This window comes from Theropithecus gelada, chromosome 7b, assembly GCF_003255815.1.
Source record: "Theropithecus gelada isolate Dixy chromosome 7b, Tgel_1.0, whole genome shotgun sequence".
Classification (NCBI taxonomy): domain Eukaryota; kingdom Metazoa; phylum Chordata; class Mammalia; order Primates; family Cercopithecidae; genus Theropithecus; species Theropithecus gelada.
The window spans coordinates 91,792,369-91,813,607 of NC_037675.1; the positions used below are offsets into that span (position 1 = coordinate 91,792,369).

Consider the following 21,239-nt stretch of genomic DNA (forward strand, 5'->3'; position numbering starts at 1 on the left):
AATCTGTATAAAAAAGTAAAAAATAAAAATAAAGTTCCTACAGGTACAAAGCACAGAATACCTTTTCTCTCCCCTTCTTTAGGATTTGAAAATCAGAAATGCCTCTAGTAGAATCTCCGTGTCAGTAGACCATTTAAAATATGGTTCATATGTTTTGCTGCTATTCAGTTTTAAGGTCATTTCCTAAGTTTCAAACTTTGAGGGGAAACAGGTGCAACTGTGAACCTTTGTGTGGCAGGGAAGAGCTAGAGCAGTGAAACATGAAACTATAAATCAGTTCTCTGAGTCACAAATCTCTTGGGCTGCTCTGGAAGACAGTGATGACTCAGCAGCATTGCATAGGACTGGTGGAGGGTGAGGCGGCTGAGGGCTTGGTGCCCTGGGCACCAACCTGTTGGGGGTGCCGCCAAATGATGGGAGCCCGAGTTGGATCTTCCCACTGCTGAGCCCTTCCACAGACCAACTCAGACCCCCTGACCTGGGTTCTGAATGGATTTCTGACCTACCCATTGCCATTTAGCACACTGATACTTTAAATATTATAAGCAACCACATCTTACATTTCCCTAGGGTTTGTTTATTACACTAATGTTACAGATGAGATAGCTGAGTCTGCGTGGCTAAGCGGCTAACGAAGCAGCCATTTAGCCTAGCAAATGAGATGCAGCAATATGGTCCTCTTCTTGGGAAAAAACTACTTGCTTTGTCAAAACAGTGAAAATAACAAAGCCTTGAGTAACCTTTCATCAAAATAAGACATTTTCGGTCTATCCTTTTGGTTTATGAGAATGAGAATGAGAAGGAAGGTGACACAGTGATATTCAGTTGTACAACTTGAAAACACTCCTGAAGGTACATCTTTTCAGTGGCCAAATGATTCAGTCATCCCGTGTGATGCCTGGAGTTGGTTTATTAGCCAATGACTCAGAGCCTCGACTTAGAATGAATAAAACTCAATAAGCATCTTCACTAGATTTAGGTGGAGGTGGTTTTTCTGTTCAAAGACTACTCCCCTTTGACCATATTTTCTCCATTATAGGAAGCAGAGGATGGATCCAGTTATGTGAAAGTCTGAAGAAAATTGCCAAAGGATGGGTCAGCCAGGGTATACGCTTGCTCGTGACTATAGAAGGATACAGGTTGGGATCAAAGCAGGGGTAGTTCAGGATGTTCCGGAGGAGGTGTGGCCTCCCACCTTGCTTTCAGAATTAGAGCAAAGGACTTTCTTTTCCTTTTGTATTTTGAGAAATTCACTTTTAATATCCTCTTCAGTCCTGAGAGTAAATCGAGCTCAACACTAATCAATTAAATAGTCGACTGGTGTTTAATGAGTCAAAGGCTATGCTGAGTTCAAAAAGTATATCTTGGCTTCTACTACTATATCTGATGCTAGATATATGAAACGATAATATCAGGTAGAAAAGGACAAGAGGGGTAGGAGTTCAGCAGAGAGGACGTTCATTTGGAGTTGGGATAATCAGGAAAGTTTGAAACATGTTGCATTTAAACTGGGCATAAAGGACCCGTAGGATTTAGATAGGTGGTGAGGATATGGACAGGCGTTTGGACACTGAGAATGGCATGGAAACGGCAATGAGTTGAGAGGGGACAATGTATGTTCAGGGGACAGAGACTACAGTGGTTTGTCTGAAGCAAAGAATGTGTAGAATAACAAAGGATGGTAATGCTGAAAAAGTAGATTGGCAAACTGTTGAAAGGCATTGGGAGCCATTGAGGGTTTTTGAGCAAGGGAGTGACATGATGAAACTGCTGGCAGCTGTGCCTTGGATGGATCAGAAGCGGACAAGCTCATTGGGATAAACAAAGATCATGGATGTGCTATTAGAAATTTTGGGATCCTCAACATTCCTGATCCAGGCAAACACAGATGTTTCTTTTTTTAAAATTTCTAGAATGGAGCTATCTGATAGAACTTATTGCAATGATGGAAATGTTCCATGCTGCCCAATATGGTAACCACTAGCCATATGGGCCTATTGAACTCTTGAAATGTGGCTATAAACTGAGGAACTCAATTTTAAGTTTTAATTAAGTTTGATTTAAATAGCCACATGTGATTAGTGACTACTTGATTGGGCAGCACAGCTCTAGAAGGAAGGACAGAGGCTATTTATTGATTGAAAACCAAACCACACAGTTGCCAAATTAGATCTTAACTCTGTTGGAATTGGTGGGGCCAAGTCTTTGATAAAACCCACAATCAGCGTCAATTTACCTGATTTATCATTATGGTCTGGTTTTCCTTGTGTCAAGACCTCAGCGAAAGTACCCATTTGTGCCAATCACTGGCTCTGCTCTACAGGCAAACTGAGTCACCCCAAAACCTGCCATTTCAGCTTGTCGCTGTGGCCACATACCCTCAACTGAATAGCTGTTAAATTACTTGTAAGCTGTTAAATGTCTATTGTTGCATGGAGAAGTCTTAGACCTGTTCTATGGTTTGGCCTGCATTCTAGCACATATGTTGAAATATGAAGTTGCTGGTTATCATTTGGATGCTAATTGAAGTTACTATTCCCCTTGCTTTTGGAGTGATGAGGAAAATGGTAGTTTAAGAATTTCCAGGCCTGGCTAGACACAATGGCTCATGCCTGTAATCCTAGCAATTTGGGAGGCCAAGGTGGATGGATTGCTTGAGCCCAGGAGTTAGAGACCAGCCTGGGCAACATAGCAAGACCCCAAATCTAAAAATAGTAATAATAATAATAAAAAATTAATTAATTGAATTTAAAAAAAGAATCTCCAGGCCAGGCATGGTGACTCACTCCTATAATCCCAGCACTTTGGGAGTCCAAGGCACTTTGAGCCCAGGGGTTCGAGGTTACAGTGAGCTATGATCATGCTATTGTACTCCAGCCTGGGGGACAGAGTGAGACCCTATCTTAGAAGACAAAAAAACAAAGAAAAAACCCAGCTTGAAGTTAGTGTAAACAACTAAAGAACAAAACTATGGTCTTATCCCATGGGGCATTTTACTATCTGAATTCACACACAGTACTTGGTCCCTAAGTCTGTGTAACCATTGGCTGCCTTTGACTTAAGGGCTCAGTTGGTTAAAGCCCAAAGCTGAGGCTCAAGTCATGGGTCCAATCTCATTAATGGCCAATTATTTTGCTCTGTTCTCATTCTCTATCCCTGACCCCACTTTCTGTGTTGCATATTTATGACCTTGGTCACGAGGGTGGCTTGACCAGAGAGGGCACAGAGGAAGGCAAATCCATCACCACAGCTACTAGCAAAACAAGCACAAGCCCTGTGAATGGAGGAAAATATGTGTTTTCTCCTATACAAAGCAAAGTGTTTAAAAAACAAAAAACAAGAATGAGGCACTCAAAGCTGGTGAATGGTGCTGTTTGGAAATATTGCACTTCAGACCACTGAATATACTGGTGACCATCACAAGCTGGAACATACAACGGTACGGTTAGTCTGGCTATGAGTCATTTAAAATCATGGGACACTAAACAGATGCCCTATATGCTAAAATGGATAATATTTTTCTCATGGTAAGTTGTCATGGCCAAACACTTGCTTATTATGTTCTGATGGTAACATAGTTTCAAATTTAAATGTAATGTAAGAATATTCCCTCTGCTCATTACCTATGTGAGTCATTCATAAATATTATAAGAACAAAAAAGATAATCACAAAATTTTAAATGGAAAAATAATGGAGTATTTTATTTATTGACAGAGATAATAAAACTTTTTATGATAATCCTGAATAGAATTTAATGAAATGTAAATCCAGATGCAAACAGCAAGAATCTGTTCTGGCAATTGGAGATGATTAGTGAAGTGGAGAATCCTGAATGGTGGATATTCATCTAAGTACTATTGGACCATGGGGTGGAGAAGGAGGGAGTCGAGGATGGTGAAGAGGTATTATTTACTATCAAACCAACCAACCAACCATATCTGTCTCTACCTGTCTCTCACACACACAACTGGATGTCTGACAGTGAGCAGGGCTCTTGACCTCTCTAGACCTCAGAGGCAAAATGAGAATTGTCCTCCAGCTAGAAAGCATCACAAAGTAAATGTTTTGCTTTAGATTTTCTTCCCCAAACACTCCATATTCCTTATGTAGGAGATAGAGCCATTACTATATTCCTATGATCTTATGTTAAATCTTTGGGTAAGAAGTATCTCTTTATAAACCAAATTTTCATCTTAATCTTTGCCACTTCTTCCTCCTACCCCAAATAAAAATAAAAATAAATTCTATTAAGTTGCAAGAGATAGTTATAGTGTAATGCTTAAGTGCTTGGGCTTTCAGCTAGATTTTTGGGTTCCACTTAAATTAGGCAAATCACTGACTTGTTCAGTGCCTCAGTTCCTTTGTAAGAATAATAATGATACTTGCTTCACAGGATGGGTAGGAGGATGAAATAATACATTTAGCACAGGGCCTGGCCATAGTCAATGCTGAGTAATTGTTATTTTTTATTTTTACTTTTTGAGACCGAGTCTTGTACTGTTGCCCTGGCTGGAGTGCAGTGGTGTGATCTCCACTGACTGCAACCTCTTTCTCCCGGGTTCAAGCGATTCTGCTGCCTTAGTCTCCCAAGTAGCTGGGATTACAGGCGCCTGCCACCACGCCTGTATTTTATATATATATATATATATATATATATATATTTTTTGAGATGGAGTCTGGCTCTGTCGCCCAGGCTGGAGTGCAGTGGCCGGATCTCAGCTCACTGCAAGCTCCGCCTCCCGGGTTTACGCCATTCTCCTGCCTCAGCCTACCGAGTAGCTGGGACTACAGGCGCCCGCCACCTCGCCCGGCTAGTTTTTTTGTATTTTTTTTAGTAGAGACGGGGTTTCACCGTGTTCGCCAGGATGGTCTCGATCTCCTGACCTCGTGATCCGCCCGTCTCGGCCTCCCAAAGTGCTGGGATTACAGGCTTGAGCCACCGCGCCCGGCCTATTTTTTATATTTTTAGTAGAGATGGGGTTTCACTATGTTGACCAGGCTGGTCTTGAACTCCTGACCTCATTATCCGCGCGCCTCAGCCTCCCAAGGTGCTGGCATTACAGATGTGAGCCACCGCGCCGGGCGAGTAATTATCATTTTTAAACTATTTCCATTTCTCCATTTCCATTCTCCATTTCTCCATCTTCAATATATGTATATGTGTGTATACATATATATGATAGAGGTTATATATGTATATGTTATACTCATATAACCTCAGACACAGGGTTTCACAGCTAGAAGGAATTTCTAGATCAAGTACAAAACTCTTGTTACATCTGTGTCCTTTCTGTCAGATTCAGAGGGTTACAGTGATTTGGTTAGTGACAGAAATGATATTTAAACATGAGATTCCTGGCTTGGGGCTGGCTGCATCGTTTTTACTTTTCTTTCATTTACTTTTATCTTATTTAAATAATTTCCTATAGAACAATTTCCTTTAAATATGAAATGTTCCATAGGTTTTTGGTTCTCAGTAAATTATGATGTTACAATAATGTGGCTTATTTTCCTGATTGCTGATCTCTTCATAAATTAGGACGTGAATTCACTTAAAGCAGTCTATTTGATCACGAAAACCCAGTGACTTCTAAGTAGGCAGTCAGAAGAGTCTGCTTTATGAAACAGACAAACACCTAACATTGGACCTTTAAAATGTTCAGATATCAATACCACGAAAATATTATCTGATATTAGAGCCCCTGAGCAAGGGCTCAAGCTCTATTTTATGCCCCATCCCTGACTCACAGTAAGATCTTGGGCAAGTCACCTGACCTTCTTATATTTCAGAGTGTCAAACTGTGAAAAGCATGTCCATAAAACTGTGCAAGCATGACCTCATTATAAACCCGATGGGCTTGAGTGCTTTGATACATTAAAGAATTACCGAAAGAGAACTCTAGTTTGTAAAATACGAAGAATGAGGAAAATAAATTTTACTATAGTAAGTAAAAGGATTCTGAAATGTACAGTTTTTAGCAAGTAAAGTCATAAAAAAGTTACAAAATGTTATATTTGGGTGAAATAAGGTTAGCGACAGAGGAAAAATATTATTTTAGAGAATGCTTCACTTTTGAAACCATAGATTGTAGCAACTTAACCAAAATAATTACAAGGAATGAAAGACTCAGAAATGAGTAGATCCTTAATAATTAAACACATTTCTAGGCCATTATTTCCCCCTACTTATACAATGCATACCATGTTTTAAAATGTATTTCACTGGCCAGGCGCAGTGGCTCACACCTATAATTTGGGAGGCCAAGGCACGTGGATCACTTGAAGTCAGGAGTTTGAGACCGGCCTGGCCAATATGGTGAAACCCCCGTTTCTACTAAAATTACAAAAATTAGCCAGGTGTGGTGGCAGGCGCCTTTACCTGTAATCCCAGCTACTCAGAGGCTGAGGCAGGCGAATCGCTTGAATCCCCGAGGGGAATGTGGCAGTGAGCCGAGATTGAGCCACTGCACTCCAGCCTGGGCAATAGAGGGAGGCGCTGTCTTAAAAAAACAGAAAAATGTATTTCACTCACTACTATATGAAAAGCCCTGGAGAAAGAATACCAATACCCTTAGGAAAGAAGCAGTTTTATTATTATTATTATTATTATTATTATTATTAGATGGAATCCCGCTCTGTCGCCAGGGAGGAGTGCAATAGCGCCGTCTTGGCTCACTGCCATCTCCGACGCCCTGGTTCGAGGGATTCTCCTGCCTCAGCCTACTGAAAGTAGCTGAGATTACAGGCACACGCCACCATGCCAGACTAATTTTTGTATTTTTAGTAGAGACGGGGTTTCACTATGTTGGCCAGGATGGTCTCGATATCCTGACCTCGTGATCCACCTCCCAAAGTGCTGGGATTACAGGTGTGAGCCACTGCGCCCGGCCAAGAAGCAGTTTTAATAATGAGTTTGGCCATTTAGGCTTGTAACTAACTGGATTATTGAATATTCTTTAAAATTACTTTGTATTAGTCCCTTTTCTTCTATTTCCTTATTTCCAACTCTCCCATTAGTATGCACGCTTTATTCCTACTCAAGTTTCCCCCTATGAGCCCAGGAGGAGTAGTAGTATTTTTGCAGCGATTGGGTTTAGGTTGGTGAAGTGAATGGTGTCTTTCTAATCTGCAGAGGGAAGGCAGCACCATCCCCTGGCTTGCTGCTGCAGCCTCTCTTTAAACAGCAGGTTCACTCTTTCTGCGGCATTCCAGAAGGAACACCAGTAGGAACAGCTCCACACATGCTGACATCTTGTCTGAGGTTATCCCAAGAAGTCCTGTGGCATTTGCAATGTGCCTGTATAGTTTCCCTTTAAAAAAAAAAAAATCTTCCTGCAGACTTTGTTGAAACCACAAACAAACATAACCAAGCAAAGCCCTTTCTAGCAGAGCATGTGAATCACACACTGCTATATTCTGTGAAACAGTAAGCAAATGATAACCTCCAACTGTTGCCCGGGCCCTGTAAACAAAAGATCAAATTCTGTGTTCTGCCTTGGCAAGAAAAGAAACTGCAGCATTTTGTCAAGATTTTTACAAGTCCTGGGCTTCACATTACTGGCTGAAATTGTTCTTTCTCTACTTTACAGAAAAATGGAAAACACTAGTAAACTTAAAGATTTAAATGTTATTTTAAAAGGAATATAATAAAAAATGGAAAACACTAGTACATTTAAAGATTTAAATAGTATTTTAAAAAGAATGTAATCAAAACTGTAGTTTAAAATACAATCAGGCTCCATAATAGAGGCAATTGGCTGTGTGTTCCACCTGTAATGCAGGGGATTTGAAGCATCTATTTTTTCCCTTGTTTCTATGGATTTATGAATAAAGACTCTGACCCCCCTCAGGATTAGGAAAATTACGAAAAATTTAAAGCCTGGGTTTTAAGGTCTGTAGAAGCTGCACAGGTACACTAATTTTAGTAAGACGGGCGCCAGAATGAATAGTTTCCTCCACAGGAAAAAGAGAACAAAATAGTAGGGGAGAAATATTCAGGCATCCTAAAAAATATTCAGTGGAAACGTGAAAACATTAAAGACTGATTAAACATCGCAGCATGACACAGATTTAGCAATCGAGCATATATAATTTGGCTCAGATATTGCTCCAAAATCCGAAGAGCAAACACAGGACCAATTTCTTCCAGGACAACGACCTCGTCCTCTGCAGACCCCTCTCCTCGGCAGCTGAAGGTGTGGCCAATCTGCCTCCACCTCCCCGCAAACCTCCCAGTCTCAGGACCTTCCGCGGACCCTCCCAGTCTCAGGACATTCCACAGCACCCCACACTGGAAGTGGCCGCTGCAGACCCAAGGACAAGCGGCACGCGGGAACCGGCAGCCCCAGTGGAGCGGTTAGAGACGTTGAGGTGGGAGGGTCACCTAGGTGGGGTGAAGCTGGGGTGGTTAGCGGGGCGAACGGCTTTCGAAGCTCTGAGCCGCCCCCAGGTTGGACTAAGCAGGCGCTCATGCCTTCGCCCCCGCCCAGGATGGGCGTCTCCTGAGGACTCCCCGCCACACCTGACCCGACGCCGCACGCTCAGCCAAGAACGCTTTCAAACCCCGACCCAGCGCACGGCCACGGCGACTGGCGCGCGGGGGGCGGCGGGAGGCCTAGCGAACCGGGGGGCGGGACCAGGCGGGCAAGGCCCGGCTGCCGCAGCGCCACTCTGCGCGAGGCGTCTCCGCCGCGGCGGAGGGATACGGTGCGCCATATATATACCACGGGGCGCAGGCTCGCGCTCCGGCAGTGGTGCTGGGAGTCTGGCGGACGCCGTGCCGTTACTCGTAGTCAGGCGGCGGCGCAGGCGGCGGCGGCGGCACAGCGCACAGCGCGCCTTAGCAGCGGCAGCAGCGGCAGCAGCAGCACCATCGGAGGCACCCCCGCCGTCACAGCCCCAGTGCTGGTGCAGCCACCCTCGCTCCCTCTGCTCTTCCTCCCTTCGCTCGCACCATGGTAGGTCGGGAGTGGCAAATGCCGGCGTAGCGGCTGCCCGAGATTTCTTCCCAGATTTCTAGTTGTTTTGTTTTTTGTTTGTTTTTGGTTCGTGGAGGTTTTTCTTTTCTGAGTGTTACGCAGTAGCTGCGCTTAAAGGAGGATGTATTTTGGATTTGCATCTCGGCGATTTCTGCCAGGGGGCTTCATTTATTGGTTCCCCTTGGAGCTGGACTTGGCCGTAGGCCGTCCAAGGGCAGGGGCTCCGGCCGCAACTGCAGCGGGGCTTTCTGCATCTAGCCCCCCCGCCCCCCGCCCAGCCCCGCACCCACTGCATCCACCAGCGCCGCACCCGGGCTGCCTTTAGCGCAGCGTTTCGGCCTGGGAGCCGGGCGGGGCCGGGCACTAGACCCCCCCCGCCCGCCTGTGCCCACCCCGCTCGCCCCTCCCCACCCCGCTTCTCCGCCGGCGTGAAGGTGGCAGGTCGGGCAGGCAGTGGAGAATGAATGGGCTGGAGCGGGCCGGTGGCGCACATTGTTCCGGCTGGGTGTTAAGGGGCGCAGTGAGCCCCCGCCACCTCCCCACCTTGGCCGGTCCTGCTGGGCACCCTCCCTCGGTCGCTCTCCCCTCCTTCTTCCCGGGGGGCGCGGCGCGGGCGTGGGCTGGGAAGGAAGGAGCCGGGGAAGGGTGGGGTTGGGGGCAGGAAGGCGAGGGGTTGGGGGCGGAGAGGGCGGAAGCGGCGGCCCGGCCGCCCTGCGCCCGGGCGGGGCTCTGCGGTGTAGCCGTGGCTTGTTCCTGCCGCTTTCGCACCTCTACGGCCCCCCACCCAGTGCAGCAGTGCGGGCGGGCGTGAGCCTCGGTGCACCAGGAGGCCCTTCCCGCGGGAGGCGCTCGGCTCGCGCTAATTGGGGCGGGGGGGGGCGGGGGGGGCGGGGGAGGAGGGAGCTGGCGCGCGGCTTGGTTTCCATTAGAGACGCAAAGTTTCTGCTCCGGGAGGAGGCGGCGGCGCGGCGGGCTGGTCGCCTACGGGAGCAGAAGCGGGTGGGAGGTGCGGGGTCGGCCTTGGCCAGGGCCCTGGAGCGCGGGTGCCGGGGGTGGTGACCCTCCTGGCCGAGGAGGGGTGGCGTCCCGACGCCCGCTCAGGGGCCGCCTTGTCCCCCGCCTGCTCCCGGGCACGCGTCCTGCCCGGCCCCTCGCTCCGCGTTCCTCCTGCCCCGCGCCACTTCCATTCCGCAGAGAGATGCCCGCCACGTTTCCGCTTTCTCTGCAGCCTCTGGATTGCCAGATGCGACTGTGCGCCTTGCTGGGTGTGTTTTCCACAGCCCCTTCCTCCCTCGGCGGGCAGGGCTGACATCACCGACTGCGTTTCTGGTTTGGCGGGTGGGGAGATGGTTCCCCGCAGGGTTCTGCCCCCAAGGCTAGCGCCCTTTGGGGGAGGAGGATTTCGTTTTCGAGAAAGTTGGGTGCCCCTGGTAACCCCTCTAACAAGAGAGTTTTGTAGCGAGGTGGGACTGTTCTCCCCATAAGGTGACAGTTTCTCTTGCGAGGTGTGGCGGTGCTTCCTGTTGTACAAGACAGATGTTGCCCTGGCGTTACGTAAATCATCGTGTCTCCCTCATTTAATTTTAAGAAAGCCAATTTTTAGTGATTGGGGTAGAAAGAAAGATCCATTTATAATCTGTAAAAATAAGTTTTCACCCAATATCAATATATTGGAACGCCATTCTTGCTGTTAAAGTTTTCACTTAAGAGAATAAACTTCATCAGCTTTCTATTAGGACTTATTTTGTAATTGGCTTCTTAGGCATCCTTTAAAAGAGAAATACACATTAGCTCTCCTTGAGGTCTCGAATTCCCTCGGCTGGAGGCACGGGTTCAGTGTGGTGGAGACCAAATAATGCAACTGAGAATTACCTTCGTGGCCATTACTGCCTCGATTGAAGTGTGTTTATTAAGCACAGTTCTTATGTCATTCTTAAGGTAGGTAGGGTTAATACTCTCCAGCAAATTTAGTAGACCCCCTTTGCCAGAAAAGAGAGGAGTATATGTAGTCTGATAATTATTGTGTAGTTTTCTGTGTACTTAATTTTTGTAGTTTTGTAACACTTCATTTATAAGATGGTACCATTTTTTCCTGGCTTCTGAATAATAGGATAATTTGACCCAGGGCATTAACCATTGTAAATGGTAGGCTTTTAACAAATAACTGCCTCATTTAAAGGATTGGAAAGCGTTTGTTACATGGAAATGAAGTTGGTGGGGTACCCAGTTGCTGTATCTTTATTTTTTCCACTTAATTATTTCTCATAAAATGGATGTAAAAGCCTGTTAATCCAACCCAGTGCCATTATGTAACGACAGTTTGGAGATTTCGAGGGCCTGGAGCAGTGCGCAAGGTGCGCTGAAAGCCTGCCCTGATCCTGGCTGTGGTGGCAGTGGCAGTGGGCTGGGTCCCTTGTTGAGTGGAACAGGGGACTGCGGTGTCCATGGTGCAGTAGATGGCGCGCTTCTGTCTTAGAGCCTGCTGCCACTGCAGCTGGTGCCATGGGGCTTTCTGCCGCTAGAGGTGCCATTTTTCACATGATGAACTTAGCCTAGTTAGATCGCAGAGCAAGCTGTAAGCCATGGGCCCAGAAAACTTGAAGTGAGCAGAGGTTGTCACTTCCTCGTAATCGTTTGTTAAAATAGCATAAAGAGTTTCCTTTATTCTAATTACTTTCATTAAATGACAGTGCTACAGGTTTCAAAAGATTTTTTGAAGATCGATTTTTGAAAGATCACAATATTAAAAGTATAATTGGAAAACCTATGTTGAAATCAACCAAACATGTTGTGGACCGAATGATAACCTTTTCTTTCTTCACGTAGGCTGATCAGCTGACCGAGGAACAGATTGCTGGTAAGTTGACAACTGCAAGGAGTCCCCAGAAGGCCAGAACTAGGCATTGACTCAGTTTTGGTGACTCCTCTGTTCCTCCCCGCTACAGTCTGGGCAGTTTTCTAAGAATTTATTTAAAGAAGAACAGTAAGCAGAAACATTGAGGTCAGGTGTTATTCTTGCCAGTACTTTATAGATGAGGTGAAAGGAAGTAAAATCAGGATGCCCACTTGTTAAATTCTGGAGAATTTGACCATGTTTCACAGTTTGCAAAGTTTGCCTATGATTAAATTGTACTGAGCCTGCTACTCAGCAATTTAGTTTACAGTTCTTATGCCATGGGTCTTTCAGTAATCTGCCCTGAAAGCTTGTGCTTGCCATCCTAAAATAAATGGAAATGGGTGAAAATGAGTGTTAGGACCACTGTAATAATTGGGAAGAAAGTTACATTAGTTAAACTCTGTTGCCTAGGCTGGACTCTTAACTCCTGGACTCAAGCAGTCCTCCGGCCTCAGCCTCCTGAGTAGCTGGGATTACAGGCATGTGCCACCATGCCTGGCAGATTTTAGCTTTTTAAAGTCCTGGAGGACTCGTTTTGAGACTGTTTCTCTTTAGGAAGCCAGGAATGCTTCTGAAATATCCTAAAAGTCATGTGGAGAAAAACAGACTGTTAACCTGGGAATGTACATTTCTAGTAACCATTCCATGTTGTTAGGAAACAGGGGATTCTTATGGCTTTAGAAATGTAACAGGAAGGGACTTGAAGGGGGCACATGGACCAGTCTTGTCAGATGGGATTTAGTCCCTTGAACCCAGGAAGCAGAGGTGGTAGTGAGCTGAGATTGCACCACTGCACACTGCACTCCAGCCTGGGTGGCAGAGTGAGGCTCCATTATTTTTTTAAAAAAAAAAAACAAAACTGGATTTAGGACTAATTTAAGCATGTTCCAGCTTAGCCGCCTTGAAACCTGTGGGAATATTGTGGTGTATGGCACCGTTTACTGGGAGCAGTGTTTGCTTTGTAGGCGAAGGCCAGTCCAACAGGACTATTGTGGTCTTTATTTCGTTAGATAAAGACCAGACTTCTGATACCTTGCACAACTTGAATGGCTTGCTTTGGCAAGCCCCTGGCAAGTGTATATTGTGACTGGGTTGGATAAAGACATTCATTCTAACGGGTCAACTTTTGTTTTCAGAATTCAAGGAAGCTTTCTCCCTATTTGATAAGGATGGCGATGGCACCATCACAACAAAGGAACTTGGAACTGTCATGAGGTCACTGGGTCAGAACCCAACAGAAGCTGAATTGCAGGATATGATCAACGAAGTGGATGCTGATGGTAAGAGCTTTAGAACCATGAATGAGGGCCATTGTTGTGTAATTCAAGTTCAGAAATGTTACAGAATTGTCTTTCAGGTCCCCAGAGCAAAGCAAATGTGCAAAGATCCTTTCTGTGGTTGCCTTAGGGCCATTGACAATTACAATAAAAGATGATGGGCCTTGTGTCCGTCCTGCTTAGCTTCTACAACGTTTTCTGCAGGGATCACTGTATTGTTTTTTTTCTGCTTGGCGTGACCTAGAGCTCAGATTTTTTTTTTTTTCTTTTTGAGACGGAGTCTTGCCCTGTCGCCCAGGCTGGAGTGCACTGGCGCGATCTCGGCTCACTGCAACCTCTGCCTCCCGGGTTCAAGCAATTCTCCGCCTCAGCCTTCTGAGTAGCTGGAATTACAGGCGTGTGTCACCGCCCCCAGTTAGTGTTTTGTATCTTTAGTAGAGATGGGATTTCACCATGTTGGCAAGGCTGGTCTCAAACTCCTGACCTCGTTGTCCGCCAGCCTCAGCCTCCCAAAGTGCTGGGATTACAGGCATGAACCACTGCTCCTGGCTGAGCTCAAAGCTTTTATCAACTGGCCCATGAGTCTTCACTGAGTCTTGATGGGGAGGTGAAATTAAATAGCCACAGAACGTGCTTTTTAACAAACTTACTGTGTCTAAAGAGGAGGAGGAGCCACCAGATGAAGTGGGTGACAAGCACTCTTAGAAGTTACCATGAAAGTGAGTACAGTGTGAGCTTGTAGATGTGTTTGCTGCGGAGGAGCATGTGAGGTTTGGAGGCGGATGTGTGGTGACTCTAGGGGATAGTTTTGCAGAACCTAATGGAAAGGGAAGCTGTAAGGTCCAGGGTCAGAGGGAACCAGCAGTAACCCTGATAGCGGTTTGTCATCTGTTCCTCTCGACTCTACAGCAGTGGACAACAGACCTTTGATTGCTGATTTCCACTTCCCCACCCCTAAAAGAAACACGTATTTTGGTAAATCATATATATATTCTAATGTGTACTATATAACATTACAGAACATGATTTTTAAAAGATGAGTTGCGGGGAGAGAAGGTCAAAAGAAAAAATATGAGTTAAGAATAAACAATTCGGATCTAGATTTTACTTTCTAGATGATTGACTCAAAGGCGATGTAGTAAAATTGCTTGTCTGGCCACGAACATTTGGAAGCAGAGCTTTTGATTAGGTTATTTGACAAAGCTTTCAGCACATTAGAGCGGTTTTCACTAATAGTGTTTTGAAAAGAAAAAGTTTCCCATAGTTCTCTCTAGTTTGACTGCTAAGATGATCAGCTATCTGGGAACATGGAGTAACTTCCTCTTGTTTGTGGGAGCCCTGGGAATCTGTGCTTGGGGAGGGGAGAAGTCTGTTAGGCTCTTGGATTGTGTGGAAGAAGGAGAAGTTGTGCCAGGCTACAGAATCCTGTGTTTGCACTGAGAAAATAGGATGGTAGCTGACCTTCTCTGCATGGCTCTGAGACAGCTTAAAATAATTTCTCTTGTCTTTGATGAATATGAACAATATCTTACAATTTTTGAGGCTAAAAAGTCTTGAAGGGATCCCTGAGGTATTTTCTCTTAAAGGTACTGGTGAAAATGAGTAACTTAACCTAGGGCTTTTCTTCCTAATTTTATTTCCATTTAGTTCAATTACACTGTTAGTCTGGAGTGCTTGTCTTTAGGGGTATTTATCTCTTAGTTTTAAAGAGGAGTTGTTTGGAGTACTGGCCCTAGAACAGATTCTTCTGAGAGTTCCGTAAGTGTTACTGGTCTGAGCTGTGAGAATGCTGCTGAGCTTTTCCCTTAATGGGAAATAAAGATGCTGAGTTGGAAGAAAACAGGTGGCCAACCTTCATAGTGTGGCCAAGAAATGATCCTGGAGAAGACTTGGTAAGACTTTATGGCCCATGCATGGCATAGCAAAATCAATGTTCCTCACTCATAATCTTTTCTCCCCTGAAACACTTTATACTCTTAACCTGCAGCTCAGTTCTAGGCCTTTTTTGCATTACTGCCGTCACTAGCCAAGACGAGAGTTAGACCTGAGTGATTTCCCTGACTCAGAGATGGCAGTCAGGGGCACTTCTTCCCTCAGAGTGGAAAGATTCAGCCTGCAGAGTGGTGTGTGCTGTTCTTTTTCTTGAACTGTACAGCCCTTCATGACCCTTCCATGGGCTAGAATCCAGATGTGCAGTTTCCTTTGTATGATTAAATACTATCCTGGGCACTGATGATGAGTTTGAAATTATATGAAATTGCCCCGTGAAGTGTTTGAACGTTTTAGACCTGCAAATGTTTGAACCTAGTAAGATAGTTTGCCCCTTTGTCCTAGTGTGTGTTTACCATTCTGTAGAGTGGTTCTGAAATGATTACTGCAGAGCAACATTCATGGAGTGCTTACTTTACATGAGCTTTTGTTTTTTAATTTGAGGTAATGGCACCATTGACTTCCCTGAATTTTTGACTATGATGGCTAGAAAAATGAAAGATACAGATAGTGAAGAAGAAATCCGTGAGGCATTCCGAGTCTTTGACAAGGTAATCCAGCGTCTACGTAGCAGATGGTACTTCAGTATGGCTGCTTCTGCTGTCACTTCTAAAAGCTATAATAATGTTATAGGCAGAAGACTTAAATCTAACTGCCTGAGCCTTTGATCTCACTTTCAAAAGTCCTCTTTATGGTAACTGTATCAGGTGAAGGTAGGCATAATAAATAGGAATTTTGGACCACGTTTCTTGACTGTTACTTTGAATCATTGTGAGCTTTTGAAAATCCTGTTTTCTGCATTAGCTGTTTGCATGTATTTAGAAGGTTAGAGGTGGGAACTAGAGATCAGAGAATTGTTGATGGGAGCAGAGTTAGCAGTAACTTGAGAGGGCGTAGCTAAGTCAAAGACCTACTTCCCCACACCACAGCATTAGCAATAACAATTGCTGAATGTTCACAGGATGGCAATGGTTACATCAGTGCAGCAGAACTACGTCACGTCATGACAAACTTAGGAGAAAAACTAACAGATGAAGAAGTAGATGAAATGATCAGAGAAGCAGATATTGATGGAGACGGACAAGTCAACTATGAAGGTAAAACGAAATTATTTGAGCTCAGTGTTTCGTAGTCTTACCTTTAGGATCTGTAAGCAAGCCAGCTGCCTCACTAGGCAGCCTTTGACTTTATTTTATGTACAGTAAAGATGTTGTGTTCATTAAAGCTGCTTTCAAAGATAACCAAAAGTTACGATTATATTTGTCTTTTCAGAATTCGTACAGATGATGACTGCAAAATGAAGACCTACTTTCAACTCCTTTTTCCCCCCTCTAGAAGAATCAAATTGAATCTTTTACTTACCTCTTGCAAAAAAAAGAAAAAAGAAAAAAGTTCATTTATTCATTCTGTTTCTATATAGCAAAACTGAATGTCAAAAGTACCTTCTGTCCACACACACAAAATCTGCATGTATTGGTTGGTGGTCCTGTCCCCTAAAGATCAAGCTACACATCAGTTTTACAATATAAATACTTGTACTACCTTAATGATAAGGACTCCTTAAAGTTCCATTTGCTAATGATACACTGTTTGGGCTGGCCAGTTTTTCATGCATGCAGCTTGACGATTGAGCACAGTCAGGCCTTTGTATTAAAAATGAAAAATGAAAAAACAAATTCAAAACCTATTCAAATGGGTTCTAGTTCAATTTGTTTAGTATAAATTGTCATAGCTGGTTTACTGAAAACACACACATTTAAAATTGGTTTACCTCAGGATGACGTGCAGAAAAATGGGTGAAGGATAAACCGTTGAGACATGGCCCCACTGGTAGGATGGTCCTCTTGTACTTCGTGTGCTCCGACCCGTGGTGACGACACACCCTGGTGGCATGCCTGTGTTTGTTGGTTTAGCGTTGTCTGCATTGTTCTAGAGTGAAACAGGTGTCAGGCTGTCACTGTTCACACACATTTTTAATAAGAAACCTTTACCAAGGGAGCATCTTTGGACTCTCTCTTTTTAAAACCTTCTGAACGATGACTTGGAGCCGGCAGAGTAGGCTGTGGCTGTGGACCTCAGCACAACCATCAACATTGCTGTTCAAAGAAATTACAATTTACGTCCATTCCAAGTTGTAAATGCTAGTCTTTTTTTTTTTTTTTTTTTTTTTCCAATAAAAAGACCATTAACTTAAAGTGGTGTTAAATGCTTTGTAAAGCTGAGATCTAAATGGGGACAAGGCAGGTGGAGGGGAGGCCAGTGTACATTTAAATGCCCACAGCCCAGCATTGGGTTTCCCTCCCAAGGCCCCAGCACCAACCTCTGAGCCCAAGACCTTGCCTAAAAACAAGCAGATACCGATTGCTTCATCCTATTTATGGACATGTAGGTCTAGTTGCATTTTCACTGGGGGGAGGGGGGAAGGTGAATTATGGTAACTTTTAATGATCTATTCAGGCAGTAGAGCTCTTAAGGAAAAAAAAAAAAAATCCACTTTCTCTCAAGCATGTATTTAGGGGTTGTTCTCAATTGTGCTGCTGATTACCTGTCTTATGTAACTACTTGAGACCATCTGCAAGAGACATGATTTAGTGTGTCTGTAATTCAATCTTCGCTGTGTGTGGTAGAAGCAGTAGTCACTTTTCTAAGCCAGTCTCTTCATGCCTAAAAGACACTACCAGTCACCTTTGATTCGCGACTTTTAATTTATGATTATACTTAACCTTAGCCTCCTTTTACTTTTTTTTTTCCCCCTAAGTTGACTTGACTTTGCTTCTTTCCCCCCCAAGTAGAACTAATGCTAGCTTCCAGCTTGAAAGTGAAACTCCAGTGTGGAGTGAATTTTGTGTCTAATTATAAACCTGTAACCAAAACTCAGACATCTGGTTCTGGTCTTTGCATTGAGATTGGTCCCTGTAAAAGCCCCTTAAAAGCATATTGCATTTAGTACAGAGCTCTTTTTTGAAATGAAGGCTGGAGGTGTGCATTTTTCACGGTGTTAGCTGGTTGTATCTTATTAGCAAGGAGATTGGGGTTTTGAGTGTTTGCGTGGGTGGTTTCAATTTGCCAGGGAACAGTGGCAGGCTGCTAGCAAGGCAGTGAGAAGCTCTTGGCAGCCAAATGGGTGCATTCAGGGCTGATTTATAGAGACCCTTGGCTTCTCCTTCTCCTACTCCCTGTCTTTCTGGCATTTTGTAGCTTGTTAGATTTTCTGCCAGAGGGGTGGGTCAGAGCAGTGGAGAGGAGACATCGCCCATGTGCTTCTGCTACTGGTCCTTGGGCTGGGTGGTTGGTAGAAGAGAGGTTGACACTATGAGCTAAGGGTTGGCTTTTATCATTCCCTGAATCTGAAAGGAATGCCTAAGGGTTTCTCTTCTGGTGTGATAGGGTTCCTGGTTTGATTAAGTTAATGTCCTGGATATTTCTTGTGGCAGGGGGTGGTCAAAGAGCCTGATTGGCTGACCCAGTCTCACGCCTGTGGTCGATGACCTCAGTAGTTTCAGAGGGGGCCAGAGGGGGGTCATTTGACTTGTTTTTTATTTTTTTTGAAATGTAGCCTTCTAACCCTCAAGTCTTTTTAGAAGCTGGGTGGACTGTTAGTGGTCCTGCAGCCTATCCTAAAAGACTACCTTTGAAACAGGATTCTTGTATGGCCAGGATCCTGTCTGGGAACCAGAAACCCTACACCCTCCCCCTCCAGGGAATGCTGAGTTCCTGTTGTGAGCAGAGGTGAGGCAGAATCCACTGTAGCCTTCCCCCCTGGCATTTGCGGGGATGGCCAACCCAGGCGTTGGGTGTTAGTCTGCATGAGTTTGCGAGAGGAGATAGCTGGGTGTCGTGGCAGTGCCCTTGAAGTTGGTTAGCACCTTCCTGTAAACTCTTGCCCCTACTTCTAACTACTCTATAAATATATACATATATTTATATATAAAGTGATTAGTTGAACTGGCATCCTGCTTTAGCCTGAGACTTGCCATAAGAAACTGCTGAGTACTTGGCAAACAAACCTTTTCATAGTTTTGTTCTCCATCTGTTTGGGGTAGGTGTTGAGCGAGGCAAATGGATCTCGATACTTCAGATGGGCTTTTGATGCACTGTTGCCAAGGAAGGCTTTTTCTGATTTTTTGACAAATGAATTTTTGCACACTTTCATTGGTGTCTTTCGGCAACTTAAACACACATTGAAAATGAGCTATTGTACATATTTTTATATTCTCTTTATAAATGCATGTCTGATTGTACTTGTAACAATATTGTAATGAACGGCTGTGCAGTAGGCCCAGCGCTGCTGTGTCTCGTCAGAGGAATAGCTTACCACGAACCCCTCAGCATACTGGGAACCTCTTCCTGAACAAAGAATGTAAATTTGGTCAAGTCTACTCTTCCGTTCATTCAATTATTTTAAGCATTTGAATTATTTATTGTATATCCTAAATATATTTATCCTTTGGCAGTGACTAGATTTCCACTAATGTGTCTTAATCTATTCCTCCAGCTGGCAGTTACTGTTTTTTTAATCCCTTGAAGTTGTCCTATAGGAGACAGAAATTCTTTGCTGTCTGTATCCCTTGGAGTAAGAAGGTAGTGGCATGGGTGGAGTGTGTGTTCTTTCTCCAAATCTATTATGATGTTCATTAAACACTTCTGTAGCAAAGATGGTGGTAGTTCTTTTGTTACTGAAGTTGCCCTTCACCATGGCTATTTGAAAAGGAGATGTACTTGGACATTTCTGTAAATCTTGAGATAAACTGTTTGGAGATTTAACCACCTCTCTGATGGGGGACCAACTCTATGGAAATTGTAAATAAGTTTTATTTATAAACCTGGCACTGTATTCAATAAACATTTCTGCAGCCTTTCATCTCTAACTGCGAACTGTGTAGGTTTCTAGCTTGCATAGCTTTCAATCCCTGTTGCTCTCAAGGTAGACCTGTCCTCAGATGTAACTTCACCGGGCCTCTAGTACGGTGAGAGTGAGGGGCCAGAAATACCATAGATATCCCACAACAGCCTTACCCTAGTTTTAAGTAGTTTGAGTGTTAATAGCTGACATTTTAACATAGTCTCTTAGCCTATTATTTTGTCCATGCTTGCTTTTTATGCAGAAAATTTACACCATAAAGATTAGTTTCCTGTTAACCCCAATCCAAGTCTGTTTAGGACTTGTACAAAGAAATACATTTTTTTCCAGTAAGATGGGAATTTTAGATGACAAGCACATACCTTGGTTCATGTCAAGAGCGGGACAGCTGAGGAAAGTGGGGTGGGATGCAACTCCAATTTAGGACGTTGGCATCGAAGCCTTCCCCTTAGTCAACACCGGCCCAGACCCTGGTTCTCAGATGTGGCAGGGGAGGCTACCTTGTGTGTTTCCCACTCTGCCCAGAAGGAGTGAGAGGGCTGAAAAGTGGGGCAGGGTAAGTCCCTGCTTTGGACGGAAGGCTTGAGACACATCTCCAGGAAGCATTTAAACAGCCCCTCCTGCACACAGGAGCTGGGACTACAAGGATATGGACATCACCGTGGAGACGGCCCTCTGCTCTGAGGCTTCAGACCCAGCTTCTGGTTTTGGTTTTGTTCCCTCCAGCCTTAGGCAGGTTCTTTACCTTTCCCAGGCCTCGGTATCCTCCTTGGTAAGATCCTATTGGACTTGATACCTTCTGCCTGTGGCTTTCTAGGATTATGACCGACCTGGTTTGGCATCACTTTGTGTTTAGGTAGATGAAATTGCAGCCTAAAGGATGGGAGGTAAAATTGCGTAGGAGTGCGGTGTCCTTTGAGATGACAAATGGGATTTAAAAATTCTCAGCAGCTTCGTGTTGGGGGTGGAGTGGAGGTTAACCTTGCTATTAAGACGTGATGTCATATTGGAACCTGGGTCAGAGAAACTGACTGTTAAGTGACTTCCATTCTCCCAGGACGGAAATAGGAGGCTACCACTGGGCCTGTAAGGGATTCAGTCCAAGTGTCGTCATCTGGTTTTTCAGCAGCTCCGGTTTAGAAAAACACACATTTCCGATTCAAGCTGGACTTTCCCGGGCACTGGGGGGCTGGAGCACCCAATGACTCAGGATGCCTTAGAAGGAAATAAAACATAA

General features: G+C 44.6%; 1 protein-coding gene across 5 annotated transcripts; it reads left to right on the forward strand.

The window, feature by feature from the left end:
• Window positions 1-8,675: 8,675 nt before the first annotated feature.
• CALM1 (calmodulin 1) lies at window positions 8,676-20,009 on the forward strand. Of its 5 annotated transcripts, none has more exons than XM_025391329.1 (6): window positions 8,676-8,958; window positions 11,806-11,836; window positions 13,012-13,155; window positions 15,586-15,692; window positions 16,103-16,238; window positions 16,414-20,009. In XM_025391329.1, exons 1-6 carry the CDS (start codon window positions 8,956-8,958, stop codon window positions 16,440-16,442), a joined length of 450 nt encoding a protein of 149 aa, XP_025247114.1. In that variant the 5' UTR covers window positions 8,676-8,955; the 3' UTR covers window positions 16,443-20,009. The 5 variants fall into 5 exon arrangements, with proteins under 5 accessions (XP_025247114.1, XP_025247113.1, XP_025247115.1 ...); XM_025391330.1 differs by adding an exon at window positions 10,208-10,244 and having other exon boundaries at window positions 8,728-8,958; window positions 16,103-20,009; XM_025391332.1 differs by having other exon boundaries at window positions 8,730-8,879.
• Window positions 20,010-21,239: the final 1,230 nt, after the last annotated feature.